Source organism: Vulpes lagopus, chromosome 2, assembly GCF_018345385.1.
Source record: "Vulpes lagopus strain Blue_001 chromosome 2, ASM1834538v1, whole genome shotgun sequence".
Lineage (NCBI taxonomy): Eukaryota > Metazoa > Chordata > Mammalia > Carnivora > Canidae > Vulpes > Vulpes lagopus.
The window spans coordinates 166,818,031-166,841,181 of NC_054825.1; the positions used below are offsets into that span (position 1 = coordinate 166,818,031).

The 23,151-nt window shown below is 56.9% G+C and overlaps 1 protein-coding gene across 2 annotated transcripts; it reads left to right on the forward strand.

Moving 5' to 3' along the window:
• The first annotated feature begins 994 nt into the window (after nt 1-994).
• Nucleotides 995-21,751, forward strand: EXOC3L2 (exocyst complex component 3 like 2). 2 transcript variants are annotated; one of them, XM_041746280.1, is made up of 12 exons: nt 995-1,061; nt 4,872-5,413; nt 8,687-9,320; nt 11,566-11,677; nt 12,630-12,731; nt 12,837-12,937; nt 13,149-13,259; nt 14,443-14,578; nt 17,218-17,340; nt 17,819-17,974; nt 18,770-18,891; nt 21,071-21,751. In XM_041746280.1, the coding sequence occupies exons 2-12, from the start codon at nt 4,888-4,890 to the stop codon at nt 21,357-21,359; spliced, it is 2,412 nt and encodes an 803-aa protein (XP_041602214.1). In that variant the 5' UTR covers nt 995-1,061; nt 4,872-4,887; the 3' UTR covers nt 21,360-21,751. The 2 variants fall into 2 exon arrangements, with proteins under 2 accessions (XP_041602214.1, XP_041602213.1); XM_041746279.1 differs by lacking the exon at nt 995-1,061 and adding an exon at nt 1,250-1,395.
• The last annotated feature ends 1,400 nt before the right edge of the window (nt 21,752-23,151 follow it).

Genomic DNA, 23,151 nt, shown 5'->3' on the forward strand with positions numbered 1-23,151 from the left:
CTAATCCCACACCAACCCCAACTTGTCTAGGCAAGTGATCCCTTGTCCCAGGCCTAACACCTGTGCCTGAGCCCCTGAAAGCCCACCTAAACCTAAAACTCAGCCTTAAAAATAACCCTAATCCTGCATCTAACCCCGCCCAACCCCTAACCCATTCCTAGCCCCCACTTCACCCACCATATACATCCCCAACTTCCAATCTTTAGCTCTAATGTATCCCCATGTGCACATTTGGTTAGTAAATCTTTACTGAGCATCTACTATGTGCCAGGCACACATCTAGGAATATAAAGATAAACAAGGTGACCAAAATGGGCTTTGACTTCACATTCCAGTGGGAGATTCAGAAACTCTACAAGGGAGACAGAGAAATCTTATCATTCAAATTGAGGAAGGTGACATAAAGGAATTGACAAATCAGAGCCAGTCCCTGGAGGAGAGAGGGGGTGGGGGTGGGGGAAGAGAGCTTCTGCTGCTCAGGGAAGGTCTCCTTTGAGGAACGTATGCTGGAGCTGAGGCCAGGGCCTCAGCTCAGTGTTGAAGAGGGGGCCATGCGAGGACCTGGGGACGGGGCGTTTAGGCACCACAATTCCAAAGCCATGACCAGTGTCACCCCCTTTTGCCCTCTAATTCCAGCTTCTGGGCCAGCAGAACCCCCATCCATGTCATTACTCCAGAGCGAGGACCCCGAAGGAGAGCTCTGGGCCCTTATCCAGCGCTGCGTGTCTCCCCAGGGTGCCCAGGATGGTGTTGTCACCTTGGAAGGCGTGAAGAGCAGGCAGGAGGGGGGGCCGATTCCGGGTGGGAGTGAGGGTGGGGGCCCGACTCTGTGGCCTTGGCCTTCCCAGCCCAACACCAGCTTGGCCTAAAAGGGCAGACAGATAAAGAGTCCTTCCGGCCCCTGGCCCCAGAGAGGGAGGGGTTTCCTGACAGGAAATTGACCTCCTCTAACCCCCCCCTACCCACCCCCCCAAGTTCCAAGCTCTCAGCAGTTCTGGCCCAAGTGTCCTCAGGGCAGGACAGCAGCGCAGGGACAGAGGCACGGAGGCACTGACTAGGAGGTGAGTGCCCCTGAGGAGGGGGCGGGATCCACATGCCCCAAGCCTGGGCTCCCCCTGGATCCCGGCTGGACCAGAGGTGGTGAGAACACATGCCCTGAGGCCAGGAGAGGCTGGGGGGCAGGCAAAGAGAGAATGTGGGGCCCCCGACCTCAGGAGGGTGCCAGCGGGAGGGCAGGAGGAACTGGAAGTAGGAGGGGAGTTGGTGCAGGGGTGGGGGGGGACAATTTGGGGGCCCTGGGGATCCAGAGAAGCTTTGAAGACCGCAGGGAGAGCTTGGACCATCAAAGGAGAAGAGACATGAACCACGGTTGTGTCCGATGCCTTCTGAGTTCAGGTGGGAAGATGGGCCAGAGAGGGATGGGTGCTTTGCTCCTTCCCCAAGAGATGGGGGCTTGGAGATGGGAAAGAAGACAGGGCTGGGATGGAGACGGAGCTGGAGATGGGGCTCAGAAGGAAGGTGTGCGTGAGCTTGAAACAGGCTGGGCTGGTGACAAGACTGTTTGGGGGCGAGGTCTGGATTGGGGTTGCACGGTCGGGGTCCAGCATGGACACAGTTTGTAAGGGCTGCTTTCTGATACAGATTTGGGGACTGGAGGTACTGACTTCTGCAAACAGGGTCAGGCTGTTCCTCCATGGAGGGTTCAGGACTTTAGGGAAAGGCTGGCAACGAAGGTGGGGGGGAAGGGGGAGGAGCCGGAGCCCAGAGAGGAAAGCTGGTGGCCAAGACATCCTGTGGGAGGTCGGGAGGCTGGGGGCTCCAGGGATGCCTCGGAAGTGAGTCAGGGGGCCGGGCACTGGGGGCAGTTGAGGAGGCTGGAAGGGGCAGGATGTCGGAGCCAGTTTGCAGAGGCGGCTGTTGGAGCCAGGAAGGGGAAAGACAGAGGGGGCCAGTTTTCAGAAGATGTTGCAATGGGGTCTGGGGATGTTGGGGATGGCTTGGGGGTGGGTTATGGGATCCAGTTTGGGGATGGATGTGGGAGCCAATGGGGAGTGGCAAATCCAGTTGGGGTACTGTTGACATCCCATCAGAGGGGAAGTTGAACCCCCTGTTTTGAGGGAGAGGTGCAGCTTTTGGGGGGGGAGGTGATGGAGGCAGTTCTGGGGGACGGGATGAAGCATGGAGAAGCCTGTTTGGAAAATGAAAGATGGAGAATTAGAGGGTGACGTGTGTTTGTGTGTGTGTGTGGGGGGGGGCCAGTATTGATTGCCCACAACCATGGGGGCTCCAGGCAAGGGTTGCCATGGAGACTGCCTCCCTGGGGGACAGGGGACCATGAAGACCGGGGAGGGACTTGAAGAACAGCAGCTGAGGTCCAGAGGCTGAAGTCAGGGAGGAAAGAAGGGGGTCTCCACCATGAATGGAGATGCTCATGCCCACGGCCCAGCCACCTCAGGGCTCTGTGAGCATCGGCCTCCTTCCAGATGCTCCACACCCCCACACAGCTGCCCCTTCACCTGCTCGGGACCTGTCCTAGGTCTAAACAACCTAGCAACAGGAGAACGTGTGAACGTCTGACAGATGGCAGAGTTTTGCCACAGCCACACAGTGGAATAGTATGCAACGCTTAAGAAAAATCAACCAGGGCCACGGAGATAGGTGTGGAAACATCTCACAAGTATGTGAGCCAAAAAACAACGAGCAAACAGCAAGTTGCAGGATACGCAGGGCACGGTAGCATTTCTAGGGAGTTTGAAGCCACGTAAAACAATACATGATTCCTGGCTGCAAGTCTGTGTTGGCAGAGTAAATGTCTGCGTGGATGGGGAGATACACATGCCGGATGCTGCAGGATGCTGCATTCCTTGGGGGAAGGCTAGAGCAAGCAGGGCCAGGGGGACAGTCGGGGCAGGGTAGGCTGGGTGCGTCTGTAATGCCGGATTCTTTTTTTTTTTTTTTTAAGACTTTATTTATTTATTCCTGAGAGACACACAAGCAGAGGCAGAGACACAGGCAGAGGGAGACGCAGGCTCACTGCAGGGAGCCCGATGTGGGACTTGATCCCAGGACCCCAGGATCATGCCCTGGGCTGAAGGCAGACACTCAACCGTTGAGCCACCCAGGTTCCCCTATAATGCTTGATTCTTAAACAAACAAAGAAACAAACCTGAACCAAGTAGAGCGAATGTTTGCATTAGATGCTAAGATTGGAGGCACAAGGGGTGTTTGTTTTCTAAATTTTTCTGAATTTCTGAATATTTGAACTATTTCATCATTTTAAAAAGCACCCTTCCATGGTTCCCCAGTGTCCTCGGGAAAAAGCCCAAGTCCCTCCTCATGGCCCTGCGAGGCCTTGCATGGCCTGCTCTTTACTGACCTCTCCAGCTTGACTCCTCCTCACCCACGAGGAATGAGGTCCTTCCCTCCTTCGTTTCCTGTTTAGCACCCATTCATTTCCTGAGCGTCTGCCCTGGGAGCTGGGGACACTGCAGTGACTGCAACAGCCTGACCCTGTCCTCTCAGGGCTTCACAGTCCAGTGGGAGGGCACAGACTCATCCCCAGACAGTGACAAGTCAGAGTGGGCAGGGTTGGGATGGGGGAAATTCTGAGGGGGGCGACTTGACCCAGCCTGGGCATCAGGGAGGGCTTCTGGGAGGAGGGGGATTTGGGGCTGGGTCCTAAAGCATGAGTGGAGCAGGGGGAACAGGTTTCCCTGTAGAAGGATCAACAAATGCTGACACGCAGAGGAGTCTGGAGTGAGGAGCACAGCTGGCAGGTGAAGGCAATCGAATTTTGTCCCCAGGGCACTGGGGACCCATGCAAGGTTAAAAGAAAGAAGCAGGTCTGTGCTCAAATGTGGGCTGGGGTGGGCTGGGGGCAAGAGGAGCCCAGACACCCGAGAGGAAGTGAGGAAGCCGGAGGGCGCTTGGATTGGGGCAGGGGGCCATGGAAAGGGAGGAGATGAAGGATTTAGGAGGTGGGATTAGCAGAATTTGGGAGACCTCAAGCCCCAAGAGGGCAAGAACGGATCTGCCTTGGCCACCGCTGTGTCCCCAGTGCCTGCACCGGGCAAATATCTAGTAAGGTTTTGTTTTGTTTTGTTTTGTTTTTGGAGGGCGGGGAGGGTAGTAAAATATACATAACATAAAATTCACTTTATGAGCCACTTTAAAGCATACAAATTCAGTGGCATCTGGTACATTCGCAAGGCTGTCAACCATCACCACTATGTAGTTCCAGAACATTTTCATTCCCAAAAGGAAACCCGTCCCCACTCCCTGGTGCCCCCTCTCCCAGTCCTGGCCACCCCTCATCTCCTTTCTGTCTCTATGGATTTATCCTATTCTGGACATTTCCCAGGAAGGTTTTGCTCAAGGAATGAACAGGGTGGGGTGGAGGTGACAGGTGTGCGGACTGGACAGGGGAGACGAGGCAGGTGCCCAGGTGTGTGACTGGCTGACCGGGTACACGGTGGGGCCTGAGTCCCCACACAGCCTCTGGCCTTCGCTGGCTATGCCAGCTTGGGAAGGACACTTCCCCTCTGTCAGCTTGCTTCCTTGTGGAGTATGAGGGTCTACAAAGATGATGAACCCTCCAGGCAGGAGTAAGGCAGGAAAGGGGTCTGAATGGCAATGCTTGGGGGGAAAAGAACCCCAGCCCCAGAATCGACAGGTCTGGGTGTGAATGCCAGCGTCGTCCCTGAATCACTGGGGGACCTTGGGCAACATCTCCAAAATGGACATAATCTAGCCCTAACCTCATGGGATCCGTGAGTGCCTAGACCAGGGCCTGGCACGCAGGGGCATTATCGTCGATCATCAACACCACTACTGCTGTCGACCCCACTGATGGTCCCTTATGTTCTCCCCAGGTCCCTGCCTGCCAAAATGCCCATCCTGAAGAGTCTAGGGGTGGCCGACTCTAAGGTGCCCCGGGCAGGGACCCTGCCCCTGAGGTCTTCTCGAAACCCCTTTGAGGAAGTTCCAGGACTGGAAGAAGAGGAGGTTGGGGAGCTGGGGACCCTGCCCAATGGAACGTCTTGTCGCCGCCGCCGGGCCACTCTGGAGAAGCTGGCTGGCCTGTCCCCCTTCCGGTTGGGCTGGACCCCTGGCCGGCGGGTAGGCAGCCCCGGAGATGGGCCGCCCCGCTCTTTCCTGGGCCGCATGCTGACGCCAGGGATACGCAGGAGCTCTGCAGATTTTGGCCTCCTGGCCAGGCTTCAGGGGACCCGAGCCCAGGGCGACGAGGAGGCGGCCGGGGAGGCTGCCCGGAGACTGGCCTTCCTGAGACTGGGACGTGGGCCCAAGCCCCACCGTGCGTCACTGGCTGAGAGGGTGGTGCCCGCAGGCGAGGCGGCCCCTGAGCCCCCGCCCAAGGTCCCTGAGCCCCCAAAGATGAAGGAGCCTCTGTCAGGTGAGTCAGGAGCCCCTGCCCAGCCCTGGCCTCCTCCTGTGACCCCATCTCTGCACACTTCTCCAACCTTTGTCTGTCCACATCCCGCTGCCCCCTGCAGTCCTCGTCTCCATCACCCAGCCAGGCTCCAGCTCCAGCTCCACACCCACCCCCAATCCATCCCCCCTCCACCCACCACCATGTCCAGTGATAAGTGCATCACTAACTTTGGTCCCAATCCCCAATTCCCTCCCTACCTCCAATTTTTTTTCCTATTTATTTATTTATTTATTTATTTCTAATTTTAACCCTCCTTCCCTCCCTCCCTTCAAATTCAACCACTATCCCATCTCCTTTCAAAGTATCCACATCCAACCTTGACCTTCTGCCTCTCCCTAACCCCCAGACCCCGCCTGCTTCCCATCCCCAGCCCCAATACTGGCCCCAGATTGCAAAGACCACCTCTACCTCCTCCTTCACCCCAATCTCTCCCTTTCCATCCCACTCTGGACCCCAACCCTAACTCCATCCCACTCCCAAACCCCCAGCCTCTACCCACTGTCCAAACTTCATCTCAAACTCACCACTGTGGCCAGTGCCTACCTTCTAGCTGCATCTACTGACTGTGTCCCCCACGGCCTGTGTTCTTCGGTTCCCTTCGGTGCCATAGTAATCGAACCCCACAAACCAGGCGGCTTAAACTATAGACACCTATTCTCTGTGCTGGAGGCTAGAAGTCTGAAACCAAGGTGTCGGCAGGGCCACGCATCCTTGGAAACTCAGAGGGGAATCCTTCCTCATTTCTTCTTGCACCTGATGCTTTGCCAGCCATCCTCGGAGTTCCCTGGCTCCTGGCCACCTCACTCCTGTTGTCGCCACGCGGCCTCCTCGCTGTGACTTCACATTGTCTTCCCTCTGTGTGAGTGTCTGTGTCTAAGTCTTCCCTTTGTATAACACCAGTCATGGCTCAGTGGTTGAGCATCTATCTGCCTTCAGCTCAGGTGGTGATCCTGGGGTCCTGGGATCGAGAGTTCGGCATCAGGCTCCCTGCAGGGAGCCTGCTTTCCTCCCCTGCCTATGTCTCTGCCTCTCTCTCTCTCTGTGTCTCTCATGAATAAATAAATAAAATCTTAAAAAAAAAAAAAACACCAGTCATAGTGGATTAGAACCTACCCTATGACCTCATTGTAACTTGATTACCTCTGCAAGGACCCTATCTCCAGATAAGATCCCATTCTGAGGTTGTGGGGGTTAGGACTTCACACATCTTTTTTCTTGGTGGGAGGGGGTGGGGGGCACAAATCAACTTAAGACACCCCTCCACCTGTATATTCACCCCAAACTACTCCAAGCCCCAGTGTGATGCCTTTTTGGTTTGTACCTCAAACTAATTCCAACTCCATCAGCCATCTCCACCTTGGGACACATACACCTGCTTATCCCCAACCCATTTCTTTGTCTAAAGGCAATTTTTGGGCAGCCCCAGTGGCCCAGCGGTTTAGCACCACCTTCAGCCGGGAGTGTGATCCTGGAGACCCAGGACTGTGTGTGTGTGTGTGTGTGTGTGTGTGTGTCTGTCTGTATCTGTCATGTATAAATCAGATCTTAAAAAAATAATAATAATAAAGGCAATTTTTAACCAGCGCTGTGCCCAATGTTGGGACAACTGCCTGCCAGACCCTCAACCACTGAGCCACCCAGGTGTCCCTGCCCCTTCACTCTTTTTTTTTTTTTTTTTTTTAAGATTTTATTTATTGATTGATGAGAGACCGAGAGAGAGGCAGAGACACAGGCAGAGGGAGAAGCAGGCTCCCCCAGGAAGCCTGATGCAGGACCTGATCCCAGGACCCTGGGATCAAGACCTGAGCCAAAGGCAGACGCTCAACCACTGAGCCACCCAGGTGTCCCTTCCCCCTTTGTTCTTAATCCCATCTCCACCTGGACCCTGAGTCTGCATCTGAACCCCCATTCCCAACCTCCACCTACGTTCCCAGCCCCAACTAATGTCCACATTGCATCTTCAAATTCACATCCATCTCCACCTGTTTTCCATCCTCAGTTGTCACTTAACTCCACTTCCACCCTCATCTCCGCACCCCACAAAACGCAGATGTCCTTCTCAACTCCTTTCCTGTCCCCTCTACAGATGTCACCCCAAACTCATCTTCACCGCTTCCAGTAGTCCCGAACCCTGGCTCCATCTCCCTCCTCACTCCTAGCCCCCCCCCCCATGCTGCCTCAGTGGTGGGGACTTCAGGAAAGCCTCTTCTGAGCATCCTCTACATCCTGGCCAGAGGCTATTTCAGCACCAGCTCCCTAGGGACTGGGAGGGCACTTCAGCGAGGTGAGGAGGGGGTGACTGGAGCCCCCGCCTTCTGGAAACGGATGGGCAGAAATAGCGCTGGCCAGGAAACAGTTTTTCTGCCAGGGAGGAAGTGGAGGGGGGTGGAGGTGTCGGGGTAACCCTGGGCCACCAGGACCCTCCCTTTGCCTTCACTCACAGCAACCCCATGGGGCTGTGTCTTGGGGATTCTGAACTCAGAGTGCCAGATCACCCCCCAGAAGACCCCATCTCTGGTCTGGCTAACCTCTCCCCACCTCCAAGCCTCCACCTTGCCCCCTGATCCACTGCTTCTCTCCACCCTCTCCCCCTACCTGGCTCAGGCTGGCTTTCCCCCAGCCCTCCCATTGCCCAGATCCCTTTCTGTAGCTCTAATGGACTTTTCCTGTCCTCACCCCCCAAATATCCTGACCCCTTTCCATATCATAACCCACTCCTCAATACCTTCTGTCCTCCCCTGTGCCCTGACCCTCTCCCTTCGGCCTCAACCCCTTACCCCCATTTCCTCTGACTTCTCCCCATCCTCCCCCCTTCTCCCCATCCTCTTGCTAGTCTCCTAATGATGCTCTGGTCCTTTGACTAGCTTCCCTTATCCCGACACCTATCCCACTGCCTACCACCCTCGCCATCCCTAACCTTCTCCTGTCCCCTCCCTCAGGTCCTGGCCCTCTCGCTCCCCTCCTCAGCGTCCCCTCTCTCCCCCGCACCCCCTCCCCTCTCCTACCCCTCTCTGGCCTTCCTGTCCCCCACCCTCCTCACCCTCCACCCCTGGGTCCTCCCTCCCTCCTCCCTCCCTCCCTCACCGACCCTTCTCTCCGCCCGATCCCGTGAAGCATTCCCGACTCCTTCCTGGGCAGTCACCTCCCCCTTCCCATCCTCTCGGCCAGCCACCCTCCACCCCACTCTCGCGCCACCGGTTTGCCTCCCCCTGACCTCCCGTTCTGCCCCCACAGTGCTGGAGATCCTGAGCCTGATCCAGCAGCGCGAGCTCGCCCGAGCCGACGAGCACATCTTGGAGCTGGAGGCCGAGGAGCTGGCGTCGTCGGGGGGCGGCGCGCCCGGGCCTCCCGCGGCCGAGGGCGCGGGCGGCGGCCGCCGGGCGCGGGACGTGGCGCTGCTCTACGAGGCCCTGCAGCGCGAGCTGTGGGCGCTGGTGCGCGAGACGCTGGCGGGCCCCGGGCCGGGCGCGGGCGCCGGGGCGGGCGTCGTGGCGCAGCTGGGCCAGGTGCTGCTGCAGGAGGAGGCGGCCGACGGGCGCCGGGGGCCCGGGGCGGCCCGCAAGCTGCGCGTCCGCTGGGCCGAGGCGGTGGGGCGCGCGGCGCGGGAACGCCTGGAGGCGGCGGCGCCCGGGGCGCCCGGGGGCCTGGCGGGGCAGCTGGAGGCGCTGCGGGCGCGGCTGCTGGAGGATATGGGCGTGGTGCGGGGCCGCCTGGCGCCCGCCTACCCCGCCGGCCTGGGCGCCTTCGGCGTCTACCTGCGCGGCTACCACGGCGCGCTGGCCGAGTGGCTCGGGGCCGCCGCCCGCCGGAGGCTGCCGCTGGGCGACCGCTACGCGCTGCTGCATTGGCACAACCAGGTGTACCCCAGGTGAGGCGGGGCCGGCTGCCCCCGGGTCGCCCAGAACCCCGCCCCCACGCGCACGCTCCCGCACCCAAGCACGCGCTCCCGCACCTCTTCAGATGCTAAGTAAGGACCCTGGACCGTTGACCCTTCCGGTCCTCCTCGGTCCTCGGCACTGGTGACACTGAAGGCTCTCCCCCTGCCCGTGCTAGAACCTTAGCCACGTCGGTCCTTCCAGTGTTAAGACCTCAGCACCTTCCAGTCTGAGAACCCAAGGACCTCAGCATCGTCAACACTTCCACCCTTGGACGCGGGGCACTGCCCACCCTTCCAGTCCCAGAAACACTAGTGATCTCTCCAGATCGCGAACCTTTCCATGGTGGAAAGGTTCTATGACGCCCCTAGAACCTTAGCACCCTGGACCTTTCCAGTCCTAGAACTTCAGCACCATTCCACTCCTGCATCCGTAACAGGTGGATCCTCCCATTCCTCAGCACTGTGACATTCACAATCTGAGCATCTGAGCGCTCTCCACGCTCTCCACCCGTTTGTGCTAGAGCTTTAGCAACATCAGTCCTCCCAGTTCTAAAACCTGAGCACCCCCAGCCCGAGGACCTCAGCATCTCAACACTTCCACCCTTGGAATCACAGCGCTGCTCACCCTTCCTAGAATCTAAGCATCGTTGATCTACTTGTTCTAGAAGTCTTGCCTTGTTATCTTTTCATTCTTAAAATCTTGGCACAACTGACCCTTCCAAGCCTAGAACCTTCACATCATTGACAAACTCCCGGAATCTTAGCAACCTGACCATTGACCCCTGCAATCCTAGAACCTTAACACCTCTCACTCTTCCAGACTTAGAACCTGTTAGCACCAAAGGCCATTCCAGTTCTAAAATCTTAGCACCATTGACCATTTCAGCCCTAGAAGGTCAGTGCTGTGGATCCCTCCAGGCCTAGAACCGTAATATCATTGACACTGATACTGTTAGAATTTCAGTACTGTTCATCCTTCTGGTCCTAGAGTTTAGCACTGCTGATCATTCCCATCCTAGAGTCTTGGTACCATTGACTCTTCCAGTCCTAGAACCTTAATACCACTGATTCTTAAATACTAAAACCTTAGCACCATCATCCCTAAAATCTTGGCATAATTGACCCTCAGAATTCTAGAACCCTTACACTGCTTTCCTTAGATCCTAGGACATTAGCACTGTTGATTCTTCCAATCTTAGAACTTAAGCATCAACACTTTCAATCCTAGAACCTTAGTACTGATGAGATTTCAAATCCTAAGCCTTAGCCTTAGCCCCTTTAGAGCCTAGAACTTAGATACTTTGGATCTTTCCAGTGTTGGGACTGTAAGACTCTTGGTCCCTTGAATTCTAAGTTTATAATCTTAGCATTTAGAACCTCAGCACCATTGATGGTCCCAGTCCTAACATCTCCAAACTCTTGAGGCTTTGGATCCTTTGGATCCATTCCTGTGGCCAGGGGATGAATTATGATTAGCCATGACTGAGTCACCTATGCACTCCAGGGAAAAGGGAGCTGACCACACCCAAACACATGTTGGCCAGCGAGAGGAGTGGGTGGTTCCTCAAACAAAATCATCATGGTGTCACTTAGAAGAAGGGGAAACAAACAGCTAGGGACATCGGACCTCCTAGATCCCCTTTGGGGATACGTGTTAAGGACACTCTCACACCACCTATGAGAGATGGAGGCAGGACAGGGAGTCTGGAAAGCTTCCTGGAATAGCAGGACAGGAGTAGGAAGATGGTGCTTGTGGCTGAGAAGATGCCATGAGCAAAAGCTTGGGATGCATGTGGGTGGGGCGAGGGATGGGGGGGTGATGGTATCACCCAGGCCAGGTGTGCAAGACTGTAGCATGGGGGAGTGAGGGCTGGACTGGGGAAGCCTCCAAGGCCAGGCGAGGTGGTAGGGATGAGATGTGGAGGCGGAAGGGAGCTTCCATCTGATGAAGCTGATCTTGGGTGAGATCTTGCGTGCCAGACCATCAAGCCTGGACTTGACCCCTGCAAGTCTTGCCCGGACACCATTCATCAGGGAGCTGACTCAGAGAACTGGAGCCAGGGGCGCGACAATTCCAGAGACTTCCTTTGAGGGATGAGCAAAGCTGGCCTCTAGAGAGGAAGGGAGTGGCCCAGGGTCAGAAACACACTGGGTGTAAAGAGGTAGGGGTGGGAGGGGGTTCAGCTGCCCAGATCCCTTTCTCACAGACCTCCTTGTCTCTCGCCCCCCTTCCCAGAGAGGTCCTAGGGCTGGTGGACCTGGTAGCCCTGGAGAATGGAGAGCTCGGGCCCCTGCTGTCTCCTGGCACCCTGCGGGGCTTGGAGGATGAATGTGTCACAGACGTGAAGGTACTGGGGGTGTGGGAGCGGAGGTACTCTGCAGGGAGAGAGTGATCATGCTGGGCTTGGGGGCCTCCCCTCTCTCCCTTCTGCCACTCTCATTCCCTTTTTCCCTCTGTGGGGACTTCTGAGCTCTGCCCAAAAGACACAGAAATGTCAGCCCATACTGATCACTCTGTCTTAGGTTCAGTGTTATTACCCAAGCACCCAGCCAGGCAGAGGGACCATCAGTAAAGGTTCGATACATTCCCATACTTCCAATCATGGGGCAAGAGGCAGTCACAGAAGCTCAGCTCACAGTCCCAGAGATTCGGCATCAAAGCCATCTCTGCACATAAGCGAGGCAGATAGCATGGTTAGTAACTGGCCAGGCACAGGCACCAGTCAGCAGAGTGGCCCGGCCATGAACACCCAGCCTGGCCACGGGGCTGCTTCCCACCTGAATGCCAGCCCTGCCTCGGCTGCTGAAATTACAATCTTTGAAACCTAAGATTCTGAGCCCAGAATCTTAGACTCCCAACACACCTAGAGTCTCAGATTCATTGAAGGGAGCACTGGACCAGAGGGTCAGAGATGCGTAAACCTTAGAATCCCAGACCCTTGGCATTCTGGAATCACAGAATCTGACTCTCTTGAGCAAATTGTTTTGCAGAATCTGGGGAGCGGAGCCTTAGGACCATCAAATAATGAGAGACAAGACCCTCAAACTCTCTGGCTATCAAAGGGAGGAAGCTTAAAACTACAGACTATTAATATCAAGCTGCAAATCATGGACTTAGGGATGCAAGAGGCTGGGGAGGTTTTCTGGTCCAGCTTCTCTCCTCGGGGTAACCTTGAGAAGCTTAGGGGTAGAACCCAGACCTGCTTGAGGCTAAGGTGTGGGAACCATAGAGGGGGGGAAAAGAGGGAGAGGCTCCCGGATGCCCCTGACTCCTGCCTTTCCCCCACCTTCTCACTCCAGGCTCAGACACGAGCAGCCCTCCTTCGAGTGCTGCAGGAGAATGAGGAGCACTGGGCGAGGACAGAGGACCGGCCCAGCAGCCTGGCACAGGACGTGTGTGAGGTAGGGGGTAGCGGGAGAAGGAGAGTCAGCAGAACAGTGCCCCGGGGGAGGGGAAAGCAGGACCTCCCCCCTCCTCACCTCTTCTCCTCTCCATGGACCACACAGCTGCTAGAAGAGCATACAGAGCGAGCACCCCGCATCAGCCAGGAGTTTGGGGAGCGGATGGCCCACTGCTGCCTGGGGGGGCTAGCAGAATTCCTGCAGAGGTAATGGAGGGTTGGGGCAGGGGTGCAAGGCTGGGGTGGAGGCATCAGTACCCAGGATCCAACAGAGAGAGGAGGGATGATAGGAAACCGAGGATGGATGGGCAGGGGCGCTTCCGTGAGGATCACAGGCTTTGCGGGGCTGAGTGCCCAGCAGGAGACCCCCTTCAGCTGCGCCCCATCTGTCATAACCCTCCCTTTCTCCTGTCCCCAGCTTCCAGCAGCGGGTGGAGCGATTCCATGAGAATCCAGGAGTTCGGGAACTGCTACCTGACACCTACATCAGCAGGACCATCTCCCTGGTCAACTGTGGGCCCCCCCTGAGGTGAGAGCACCCCGTGTGTGGGGGACAGGGCCAGTCGCCATGACCAGCTGAACTGGGATGCCCAGATCCCGGGTGGGGAATCACAGAGCTGGTCCAGAGCAAAAGGCACATGGGGCCTTGGAAGCAGAAAACCCTGGGAGTCCTAGAAAGAACCTCAGCATCACAGAGCGCTAGAATTACCGAGTGATCGGAACACTGGAGTGTTGTAATTATAGAAACTTTAGAAGCCAGATTCAAACACTCTAGGAATTACAGATTTTTTTTGCCTTTTTATCTTCCTTTCCTTTTTTTTTATTAAGTAATTTTTAATGCATTTACATGGTTCAAAATTCGAGATACAATGGGGCGTGCAGTGAAAAGTCTCCCTCCCTCCCTCCCCACCTTCCTTATTGCTAGAGCCTGCCATATCTCTGCTGGGGCATTTGATATATTTACCCGTAAATATGTGTAAATAAGTGTATGTGTGCATATGCATACTTCATGCATATGCATATCTTGTGCATATTCATATGCATATTTCATATGCACATTCCATACAGATACAAGTAAATATATTTCACTGTGTGCATACATATTATTCTTTTTCCTTAAAAAAAAAAACCCCACAAGTGGTAAGAATGTTGGACACACTTTGTGCCTTTCCCCTTAACAGCTTGGAGATCTTTCTGTCAGCACTTGGCGTTCCCACACTCCCTTGTAAGATCTGAACTTTAGTCCACTGAGGGGATATACCGTCGTGTATTCAATTTGGAGACTCTCGGCTCCACCCTTTCCAGAGCAAAATCTGGTACACCTGTCAATCCCACAAACGTGGGGACTCTGGGGGACACATGCCCAGAAGGGGGCCTCGCTGGGATTTGGGCAGAAAATGCCAAATCGTCCTTTTTCTTCATGATGACGGGTCATCATGAAGAAAAAATGGGAAGGGTAGGATTTTAGAATTATAGGTGTTTCGAATCACATTCCATGGAGCTTCCATGTCCCACCCCCCCAGCCTCCCAGGCATCCCTTGATATTTCTCAGCCCCCAGACTCTCCCCAGAACCCCTGACTTTTCCCAGCTCCCCATCTGACCCATCACCCCTGTGCTTACAAAATAGAGTCCATCTAAGGAGGGAGCGAGGTCCAGGCAATTGAGCTGAATATTGGGGCTCCTTGACTTTGGGCTCCTCCGATCCCTACAGGGCTCTGGCAGAGCGCCTGGCCCGGGTGGGCCCTCCCGAAAGTGAGCCGGCCCGGGAAGCAGCAGCCAGCGCTCTGGACCGTGTGACCCGGCTCTGCCACCGAGTCCTGGCTGACCTGCTGTTCCAGGAGCTGCAGGTGAGTGAGGCGGGGTGTGTGTGTGTGTGTGTGTGTGTGTGAAGTGTGAACGGGGCAGCCGGGACTGGGGAGCACCCTGCCAACCGGCAGGTCCTTTCAGCCCAGGACTCAGTGTTCTTCGGAACAGGCAGGGGTGGGGGTAATAGCCTGTTTGGGTCATTTGGGGGGGCAAAGGGGGGTGCAGGAAGGAAGACAGGGGAGGTTATGGTCAAGGGGAAGATGGAGAGCCAAGGGCCTTGGGGATTGGGTGGAGCCCCTCCCCACTGAGGCCCCCCAAATCCCTCCCCAGCCTCTCCTAGATCCCTGCACCCTGTTGACCTCTGGGCTCCTGTGGGAGCCCCGAGGGGGCTGGGGTCAGAAGAGGTAGATGAGAGTATGTGGGGAGAGTGGTGGGAGTACCTGTGAGTGAGCCAGAGGGGTGCATATCCCTGGTTGTAATGCAGGCTCATTCATGTCGTCCAACCCAGCTCACTCAGAGCAAGAGCCAAAGCCCTTGTGGTGGATGGATGGAGGCCCTGGATGATCTGACCCTCCCCTCTCTGACCTCGCCTCCCCCCACCTGCCTCCTCCTGCCATACCAGCCCCCTTGCTCTTCCTTAAACTCACCATACACAGTTCAGTACCTTTGCACCTGCTGTTCCCTTTGTTTGGACCACTCTCCCCACCTCCAGTAGCCACATCGCTACCCCCTCACTTCTTTCAAGTCTTGACTCAGATGTCACCTTCTCGGTGAGACCTCCTCGGGCTGCCCTATTTAAAACAGAATCCCCAAGAGGAGACTCCCTTCCCCTTCCCCACTCCCTGATATGCTTTCCTCCAAGTACTTACAGCCACCTGCTGTCCTATGGCCTTTGCTTCAACACCCCCCCCCCCCCATCCAGCTCCATCCACTGGAATGTGAGCTTCTCAAGGGCAAGGTTTGTCGGAATGTTTCTAAAATAACTTTTTATTATGGAAAATTTCAAACGTACACAAAAGTAAGCAGAATGACAGAATGACCTCCTGGTGGACCAGCTCCAGCAAATATCAACTCCTGGCCAATTTTGTTTCACCTTTCCCCCACCCCCTGAGCCCTCCCCATCCCTGACATCCTGTCATCATCCATCAACACTTCAGTCTGCACCTCCAAAAGATAAGAAAGCCTTTGTAAATGAACATAACCACAGTGCCTTTTCATACCGAACAAAGGGAGCGATAATTCCTTAATATCAGCAAATATCAGACCGGTAATCAGATCCCCATCCCCACCCCGACCTGTTTAGGATTATCAAATGTTTGAAGTTTTGTTCGTCTCATTCTGCTCTGTGTCCCCGAGCATCCCCAAGTGTCCCCAGCCACCCACCCCTGGCGGAGCCACAGGAAGAGTGTTTGTTGAATGACTACATGGATAGGTGTGTGCATGAAAGTGAGTCGGAGGTTATGGGGTTGCCGAGAAGGGGATGCAGTCTACATTCCAGGCCTGGCTGCACTTTTTCCAAATAGGGGGACCTGGGCAAGTTACTTGTCCTCTCGGGGTGTCTGTTTGCTCATCTGGAAAATGGGCACAGGAATTCCAGGCTTCTCGGGCGGCTGTGAGGAAGCAATGGGATCGTGTGGCTGTACAGTGCTTAGCTCCGTCTCAGCCCACGGGTACTGGATGAAATCTTCCTAAAAATACAGAGTTTATAGAAACAGTGACATGCCCGGAGCCAGGTGCTGCAGCGAGAGCATCAGCTCATTTAATTCAAACCCACTTTTCAACAAAAGGCCCTATTCGGGGAGGTTCAGACACCTGGGCTAGCAGGCTACTGTAGGAATGAGAGCAGGACGGGGGTGCAGGGTAGAGAGGGATAGCATCTGCTTCAGACCCCACTGGTCGCCTACCCCGGGTGCCTCACATTCACCCCCTTACTGCCCCAGATCCATTTCAGGGACAGACCCAGTGCCCTTCCCACCTCTTGGATCACATCCAGGTGACTCCCTCCTCCACCCCCACAGAAATCCTAGGAATTCTACTCCTAGGGCTCTGCTTTCCCCCTCCTCACCCCTCTTACCCACTTCTTTCCCCTCTTTCCCCTCCTTCCGGTCCCCCCTCCCCATTTCTACCTCTGCCTGGCCCCTCACATCAAGATCTCGGTAAAGTATAAGCCTGACCCTCTCCATCTGTCTTGAAGTTATTAATAATTTTGAATAAGGGCATTCCGTTTTCGTGTTGCACCGGGCCCCACAAATTATTGTATAGATGGTCTTGTCAGCCACTTGGACCCTCTTTCTGACCCTCTGACTGGCAAACCCATCTGAGCAGCCTTCACGCTGGCTCTTCCCGCTGATTGAGCCACTCTCTTCTTCGTCCCTAGCCGGGCTAGCCACACCATCCTCCCGCCCCAGCTCTGGTGCCCCTCCTCCAGGAAGCCCTCCTGGACTCTCTGTGCTGACCCAGGCAACTCCTCTGGGCTTCCTAAAACTCCCGGGTTCCCTCCTCCCAGCCCCCACCACTCTGGGTCCATCCGTGGGGAATGGTCTGTCTCCCTCCCTGGACTGTGCGCCCCAGGAGGGCACAGCTCAGCACTGGTTCAGCTCTCCTCTGCTGAACTGGTAAGTGGAGAAAGAGGGTGGAAGGGAGGAGAGCTACAACCATCCCCCCATGCTGTCCCCCCCAGCCCTACTTCAACAAGTTGATGCGCAGGAAGTGGCTGAACAGCCCGGAGGCCCTGGATGGCATCGTGGGCACGCTGGGCGCTCAGGCCCTGGCGCTGCGCAGGATGCAGGATGAGCCCTACCAGGTGCGCGGGCTTGTCGCGGGCGGGAGAGCGTGGGGAGCGGGGGCGCTCTGCAGGGGGAGACCCCTTGCAGGTGCGGGGCGCTCTCTCAGGGCGAGATAGGCGGCGCTCCGCGTGGGGTCTGCGGGGAGGCAGATCGGCGGGTACAGGGGGGTAGAGTGGGGCGCATACAGGGTCGGGGGGCCTCTGGGAGGTGGAACTCCCGGAGAGTGGGGAGAGGACTGGAGTGGGGCAGCCTTTGGGGGCCGGCAGGGGATGTCGGCGAGCTGATTAGGGGGCAGAGGAGGGGATCATCCGGCAGGACAGAGGTCACCCACCCATTGGGAGTCGGGAGGGCGACTTGGGGGGGGGGCGCTGGGGGCGACCAAGAGGCCTGGCGCCCTGTGGGCGGGGTAGGGGGTTCCGGCGGGGGTGCTGGGAGTGGGAGCGGGGAGAGGGTCGCCGGCGGCTCACTGGCCCTCGCGTCTCCCCCGGTCCCCAGGCGCTGGTGGCCGAGCTGCACCGGCGGGCGCTGGTGGAGTACGTGCGGCCCCTGCTCCGCGGGCGCCTGCGCTGCCGCTCGGCACGGACCCGCAGCCGCGTGGCCGGGAGGCTCCGGGAGGACGCGGCGCAGCTGCAGCGGCTGTTCCGGCGGCTGGTCAGTGCGGCCCGGGGGCGGGGGGCTCCCGAGAACCCCTGGACCCGATAGCGGGGGGGCGGGGCATTAGCGTCGGGCCTTCTCCCAACTTTCAGTCAACAGGGACACTTCGATCCTGGCCTCCCTCCGCGCGTAAAAATCGGCTTGCTTGCGGGCCGAGCTCGCCTCCCGGCGCAAACCGGATTCGTGCTCCCTACACCCGGCGGGGGGGATTCCTTGGATCCGTTCAGTCCTGTGAAGTGCTTAGGACCCTACCCCGCGCCCAGCGAGCGCTCCGTAAGCAGGAGCCGTTCTCCTGAGCACAGATAGGAGCCCCATGCAACAGAAACCCAAGAATTTAAAACGACCAACTTTTATTTCTACCCAATCGTAATCCTCAGGACAGGAAGGGCTTCGCTCGGCCGCGAAGTTTCCAGGATTTTCTAGTCTGCAGTACTTGGAATTGCGGGGGTGGGGTGGGGGAGGCCAAGGGTGTCTCCTGTTATTGAGAACGCAGGGAGACCTGTCGTCCAAGCAATCCAGTGTCCCCGGAGGGTTACGTTTTGCAAACGAGGACTAGGTTTTGAAGGGTGTCGCCGAGCCCCCAAATTATCCGCAAAACTGAGTATAGATAAATTTCGATTGGTTTTTTTTTTTTTTTTCCTTCAAGTTTCCAAAGCTTCCAGGTCCTTCCCAAACCCTCCGATCCCAGTCTGTCCTCTGCCCGGCTTCACCGAGAAAGCCGAGGCCCAGAGGGGTGTGGTGTAGGAGGAGGGGGACCTGGGGCCGAGTGTGAGATGGGGCCTTCCCCTGCAGGAGTCCCAGGCTTCGTGGCTGGACGCCGTGGTGCCCCATCTGGCCGAAGTCCTGCAGCTGGAAGACACGCCCAGCATCCAGGTGGAGGTGGGGGTGCTGGTGCGGGACTACCCAGACATCAGGTGAGCGCCCCCCGCCCCCGCCCCGCCCCGGCCCCTCGCTGCCCGCGCCGCCCGCGCCACCAGGCCGAGGACTCCCGGCCTTGGCATCCGTCCCGGCGTTTCCTGCTCTTGGGCGAGGGAGGGAGGCGGCGAGCGTGTCTGACGGCCGTTTCCTGCTGGAACCAGGGCATTATTAATACGATTTCCCTCCTTCTCCTGCCGCCGCCGCCACCACCAGGGCTCGCAAACAAACAGGCAGTCACAGGAAGCCCAGGGCAGGGGGGCGCGGGGCCGCCGGCGGCAGGAAGGGCCGGCCCAGCCCGGGAGCCGCGGGGGACACGGGGACACGCACGGGCACACGGGCGCACACGCACTGGGACAGCTGCAGGCGCCCTCAGATCCTGGCGGACCATTTCCTTTGTGTGGGACCCTCTGCGGGCCGCTTCCGTGGGGATCACGCACTCTCTTCGTAGGATTATTGGGGATTTTGCATCGTGCGTCACAGCAGCATTACCCTCGTCATCCACGGTGACAGGCGTACCAATACCAAGGCCTGTGTATTGAGTCCTTATGTCAGACCTGAGAAAGCATGTTATCCACCCACACTCTATAAGTAAGCCCTATGATGAAAGTTATTTTAGAAAAGTATATGCAGGTAAAAGGCAGTGCTGTTCTAAATGCTTAGCATCATCTGAGGCAGGCAGGAATTAAGTAGATTACCCTAAATGTCACAGCTAGCAAGTGGCAAAGCTGGGACTTGAACCTGGGCAGCAGGCTGCCTCTAACGCTGGTGCACTTGATCACCCCCGCCAGCCCCACCCCACCCCTGGGGGAAATGCGGATGGTGGTGGCAGTCCTGCAGCACTCTGCATACTCGGACTGAGGCACCAGTAGGGTTTATAGGCTCCAGGGTTGAGGATTTGGGACTGAGGGTGAGGATTCTGGAACCATTCCAGGATAGACAGTTCTGACTCTAAGGTGTGGGGCACTTTGTCCTTGGGAAAGCACAGAGCCCTGGGGTGCATGGGAGGGGGGAGTCCCAGCATCCCTCCTGGATTGGGGTTTCTGATTTGGGATCTCCCTTGAACGTGAAACTCAGTTTGAAAGCTCTCAAGCTTTTGGAGTGGTTCCAAAGCCAACTTTGGGGCTGGGTCTTGGAGCTTGTGTGAGCTGGAAGGTTCCTAAGTCACATTTTTGGATGAGCAAACATTGGAGCCGTGGTGATTCCAAACCTGGGGTGTGGGGAAGTGAAGACTCTGAGCTGCTGTTGAAGGAAGCAGTGAAGGCCACAGGGCTGTGTTTGAAATGAAAGTTCTGGAAATGACTGTTAGGTTCAGGATCTTGAGACCCGAGAGCTGTTGCTGAGATGCCTCTCTTGGATTTAAGGGCAAGGGTTATAAAATAGAGTTAGTTTTGGGACAAATTTCTGGTTGAGGTGAAGCCCCCCACCCCGCCCCCCGTTAATTTTAGTCCTGGAGTGGAACTTTGGCTGAGCAGGGTTCTGGGAATGGTGTGTGTGTTGGGGTGTGTGTGGGGGGGTGAAGTGAGTCTTCCAAGGGGATGAAGGTTCTCTCATGGGTGGCCTCTAGATTGAGAGATCTTGAGTTAGTTTTGGATATGGGGCAGTGGAACTACAGTGGTGGAGAGGCTTCTAGACCTTGCCTCGGAGGTGAGGGGTGAGGTGAGGGTTCAGATGGGAGTGCGGGTGAGCCCTCCTGGGCAGCCTCTGAGGGACAGTGGGGACTGTTGAAGGTGCAAGTGAAGACAAAGTTAGGGTTGCAGCTGATTCCAGAGCCTATGCAAGTATGAGGGGACCAGAAGGAAGTCCAGGGGCTTCCTTTTGAGCTGAGCTGGGGCTGAAGATTGAAGGTTAATCGGGAGCTAAGACCAGGGTGAAAAGGAAGACTCCTGTGCTGGGTGGGAGGTGAAGGTTCTGGAATCAGTCACGAGTGGAAGGGTTTGGAAATGGTTGGCAGAGGGTTCCAGAGGGTGTGCTGGTCGGAGGAGGGTTTGGGAGGACTAGAAATAGGGAGGGCCTGGGAGAGGGGAGGACTAGGGGTTGCGGGTCTGGGGAAGGGACCTCGGAGCGGGGCATAGAGGCTCCAGAGCTAAGGCAGGTTGTGGGATGGATGGGGAACAGGGGGTTCACAGATGGGCTGCTGCGAGGAGAAGCTCATGCACCTGTCCCTTCTCTCCCCAGGCGGAAGCACGTGGCGGCCCTCCTGGACATCCGTGGCCTGCACAACACAGCCGCCCGCCAGGAGATCCTGGCCGTGGCCCGGGACCTGGAACTGTCGGAGGGGGGAGCCCTGCCACCCCCTCGGGACCGCGCCTTCTTCTCCGACATCTCCGTGCCCCGCCCGCCCTTCTGCCTCGGCCTCCCTCCCTTCCCGGGCCGCCTTCCCCTCGGCCGGCTGGCCAGGCCTGGTTTGGCCTGTTTGCCCCGGCTTCGGCCTCCGTCCCCATCGCGGCCCCCCAGCCAACGCTGAGACTCTAGCAGCCCTCCACCTCACGGCCCCCCATCTTTGCTGCTGACAAACCATCCTCCTATATGGCCCCTTCTTGACTCCCTACCTGGGACCGAAGATCCTCCCATTCCCCTCCCCTGCCCCTGGGATGGAAAGATCCTTGGTCTTCTGAGCCACCCCTACACTCCTGTGGCGAAGAGAAACAGGCCGGAGGGAGCAAGGACTTTCCCAAGGCCACGAAGCTCATTCCCAGCACCAGCTCCTGGCCCAGTGTGTGGTGGGTGGCGTTCTGGAAGGCTCTACAGAAGTATCCCAGGCTCCCCTCCCTTCCCCCTCACCTCAAGGTCTGGCCCCAGTCCAACGTATTAAGGAATGTACGATACTTAGAATAAAGAGGTTTCTATTTAACACAAGGAAGGGCTGAGTCCCCAGTGTGTGGGGGAGGAAGGACCGGGGGCAGGGCCCAGGGCCAAGGGCTTCTCACACGCCCCAAGGCTGGGCTGGGGTCCAACTCCTGGGCAGGGCAGTGGAGGCTGAGGGAGGCCCTGCAGGCCAGCAGTAGGCAAGCCATCCCACTTACCCCGAGTCCCCAGGCCGCAGGACTCCAGGGCAAGCCCTTGGCCATTCTCAGCCAGAGTCCCTCCATCCCAAACGTGCCTCTCCTTCTCTCCTTCGCTTCTGAGCCTGGTGGCTCCACCTTGGCACCGCCCTCCCCCCATCCATCCTTAGCGGGAAGCTGTGTCAAGAGAGGAAGGAGGTTGGGGGCAGGGCCGGCGGCATCCAGGGCGCCCTCCTGGGTTGATGCAGGAAAATCTCAGGGTGGGAAACATTCTAGCCTCTCACCCCCAGCCCCACCGGATTCTGGTCCCCACGGAGACCTTGAGGTCACCTCCCTGCTGACCCCTGCCCCTCCGGCCTGGTTGGACAGCCTATGATGGATATTTCCTGGTGTGTGTGTTTCTCTGAGAATTGGGAAGGAGGAGGCAGCCAGGGGTCAGCTTTGGGGCTGGGGATGGAACCTCACCCATGTGTGAACTCAGGAAGGTGGGGACTGAGCTCTTCGAGCCTTGGGGCTGTGTGACGTTGGGCAGGAAGCTGCCCCTCTCTGGGGAACTGCGTAACCTCTCTTTGCCCGGGACAAGGTGAGATGTCCAGAGGACGTATCCCCCTCACTTCCACTCCTAAGAGGACGCTTTCGATGTCCCTTATGTATGAGACAGGGGTTGAGGAGTTAATGACAGGTTGCGGTGTGTGGGCAGTTCGTGAAGGACGTGTGAGCCTCAGCGTGGCAGTGTTCTTTCCAGATTTGGGTCCCCCATTTGAAACAGCTTTACGGAAATAGGATTTGCATGCCAGACAGTTCAATCCTTGAAAGGTTCGATTCAGTCACCCTTGGTATATTCGCCGAGTTGTGCAACCAGCACCACGGTCAATTTTAGAACTGTCATCACCCTCAAAAGAAACCCTGTACCTCTTAGCTGCCTCTCCCCCTCAGGTCCTGGTGATGGCTAGTCTTTGTAGATTTGCCTATTTTGGACATTTCATTTATTTTATTTTTTTTTTTAAATTTTTTATTTTTTTATTTATTTATGATAGTCACAGAGAGAGAGAGAGAGAGAGAGGCAGAGACACAGGCAGAGGGAGAAGCAGGCTCCACGCACCGGGAGCCCGACGTGGGACTCGATCCCGGGTCTCCAGGATCGCGCCCTGGGCCAAAGGCAGGCGCCAAACCGCTGCGCCACCCAGGGATCCCTGGACATTTCATTTAAATGGGTTCACAGATGGGATGCCTGGGTGGCTCAGTGGTTTAGCG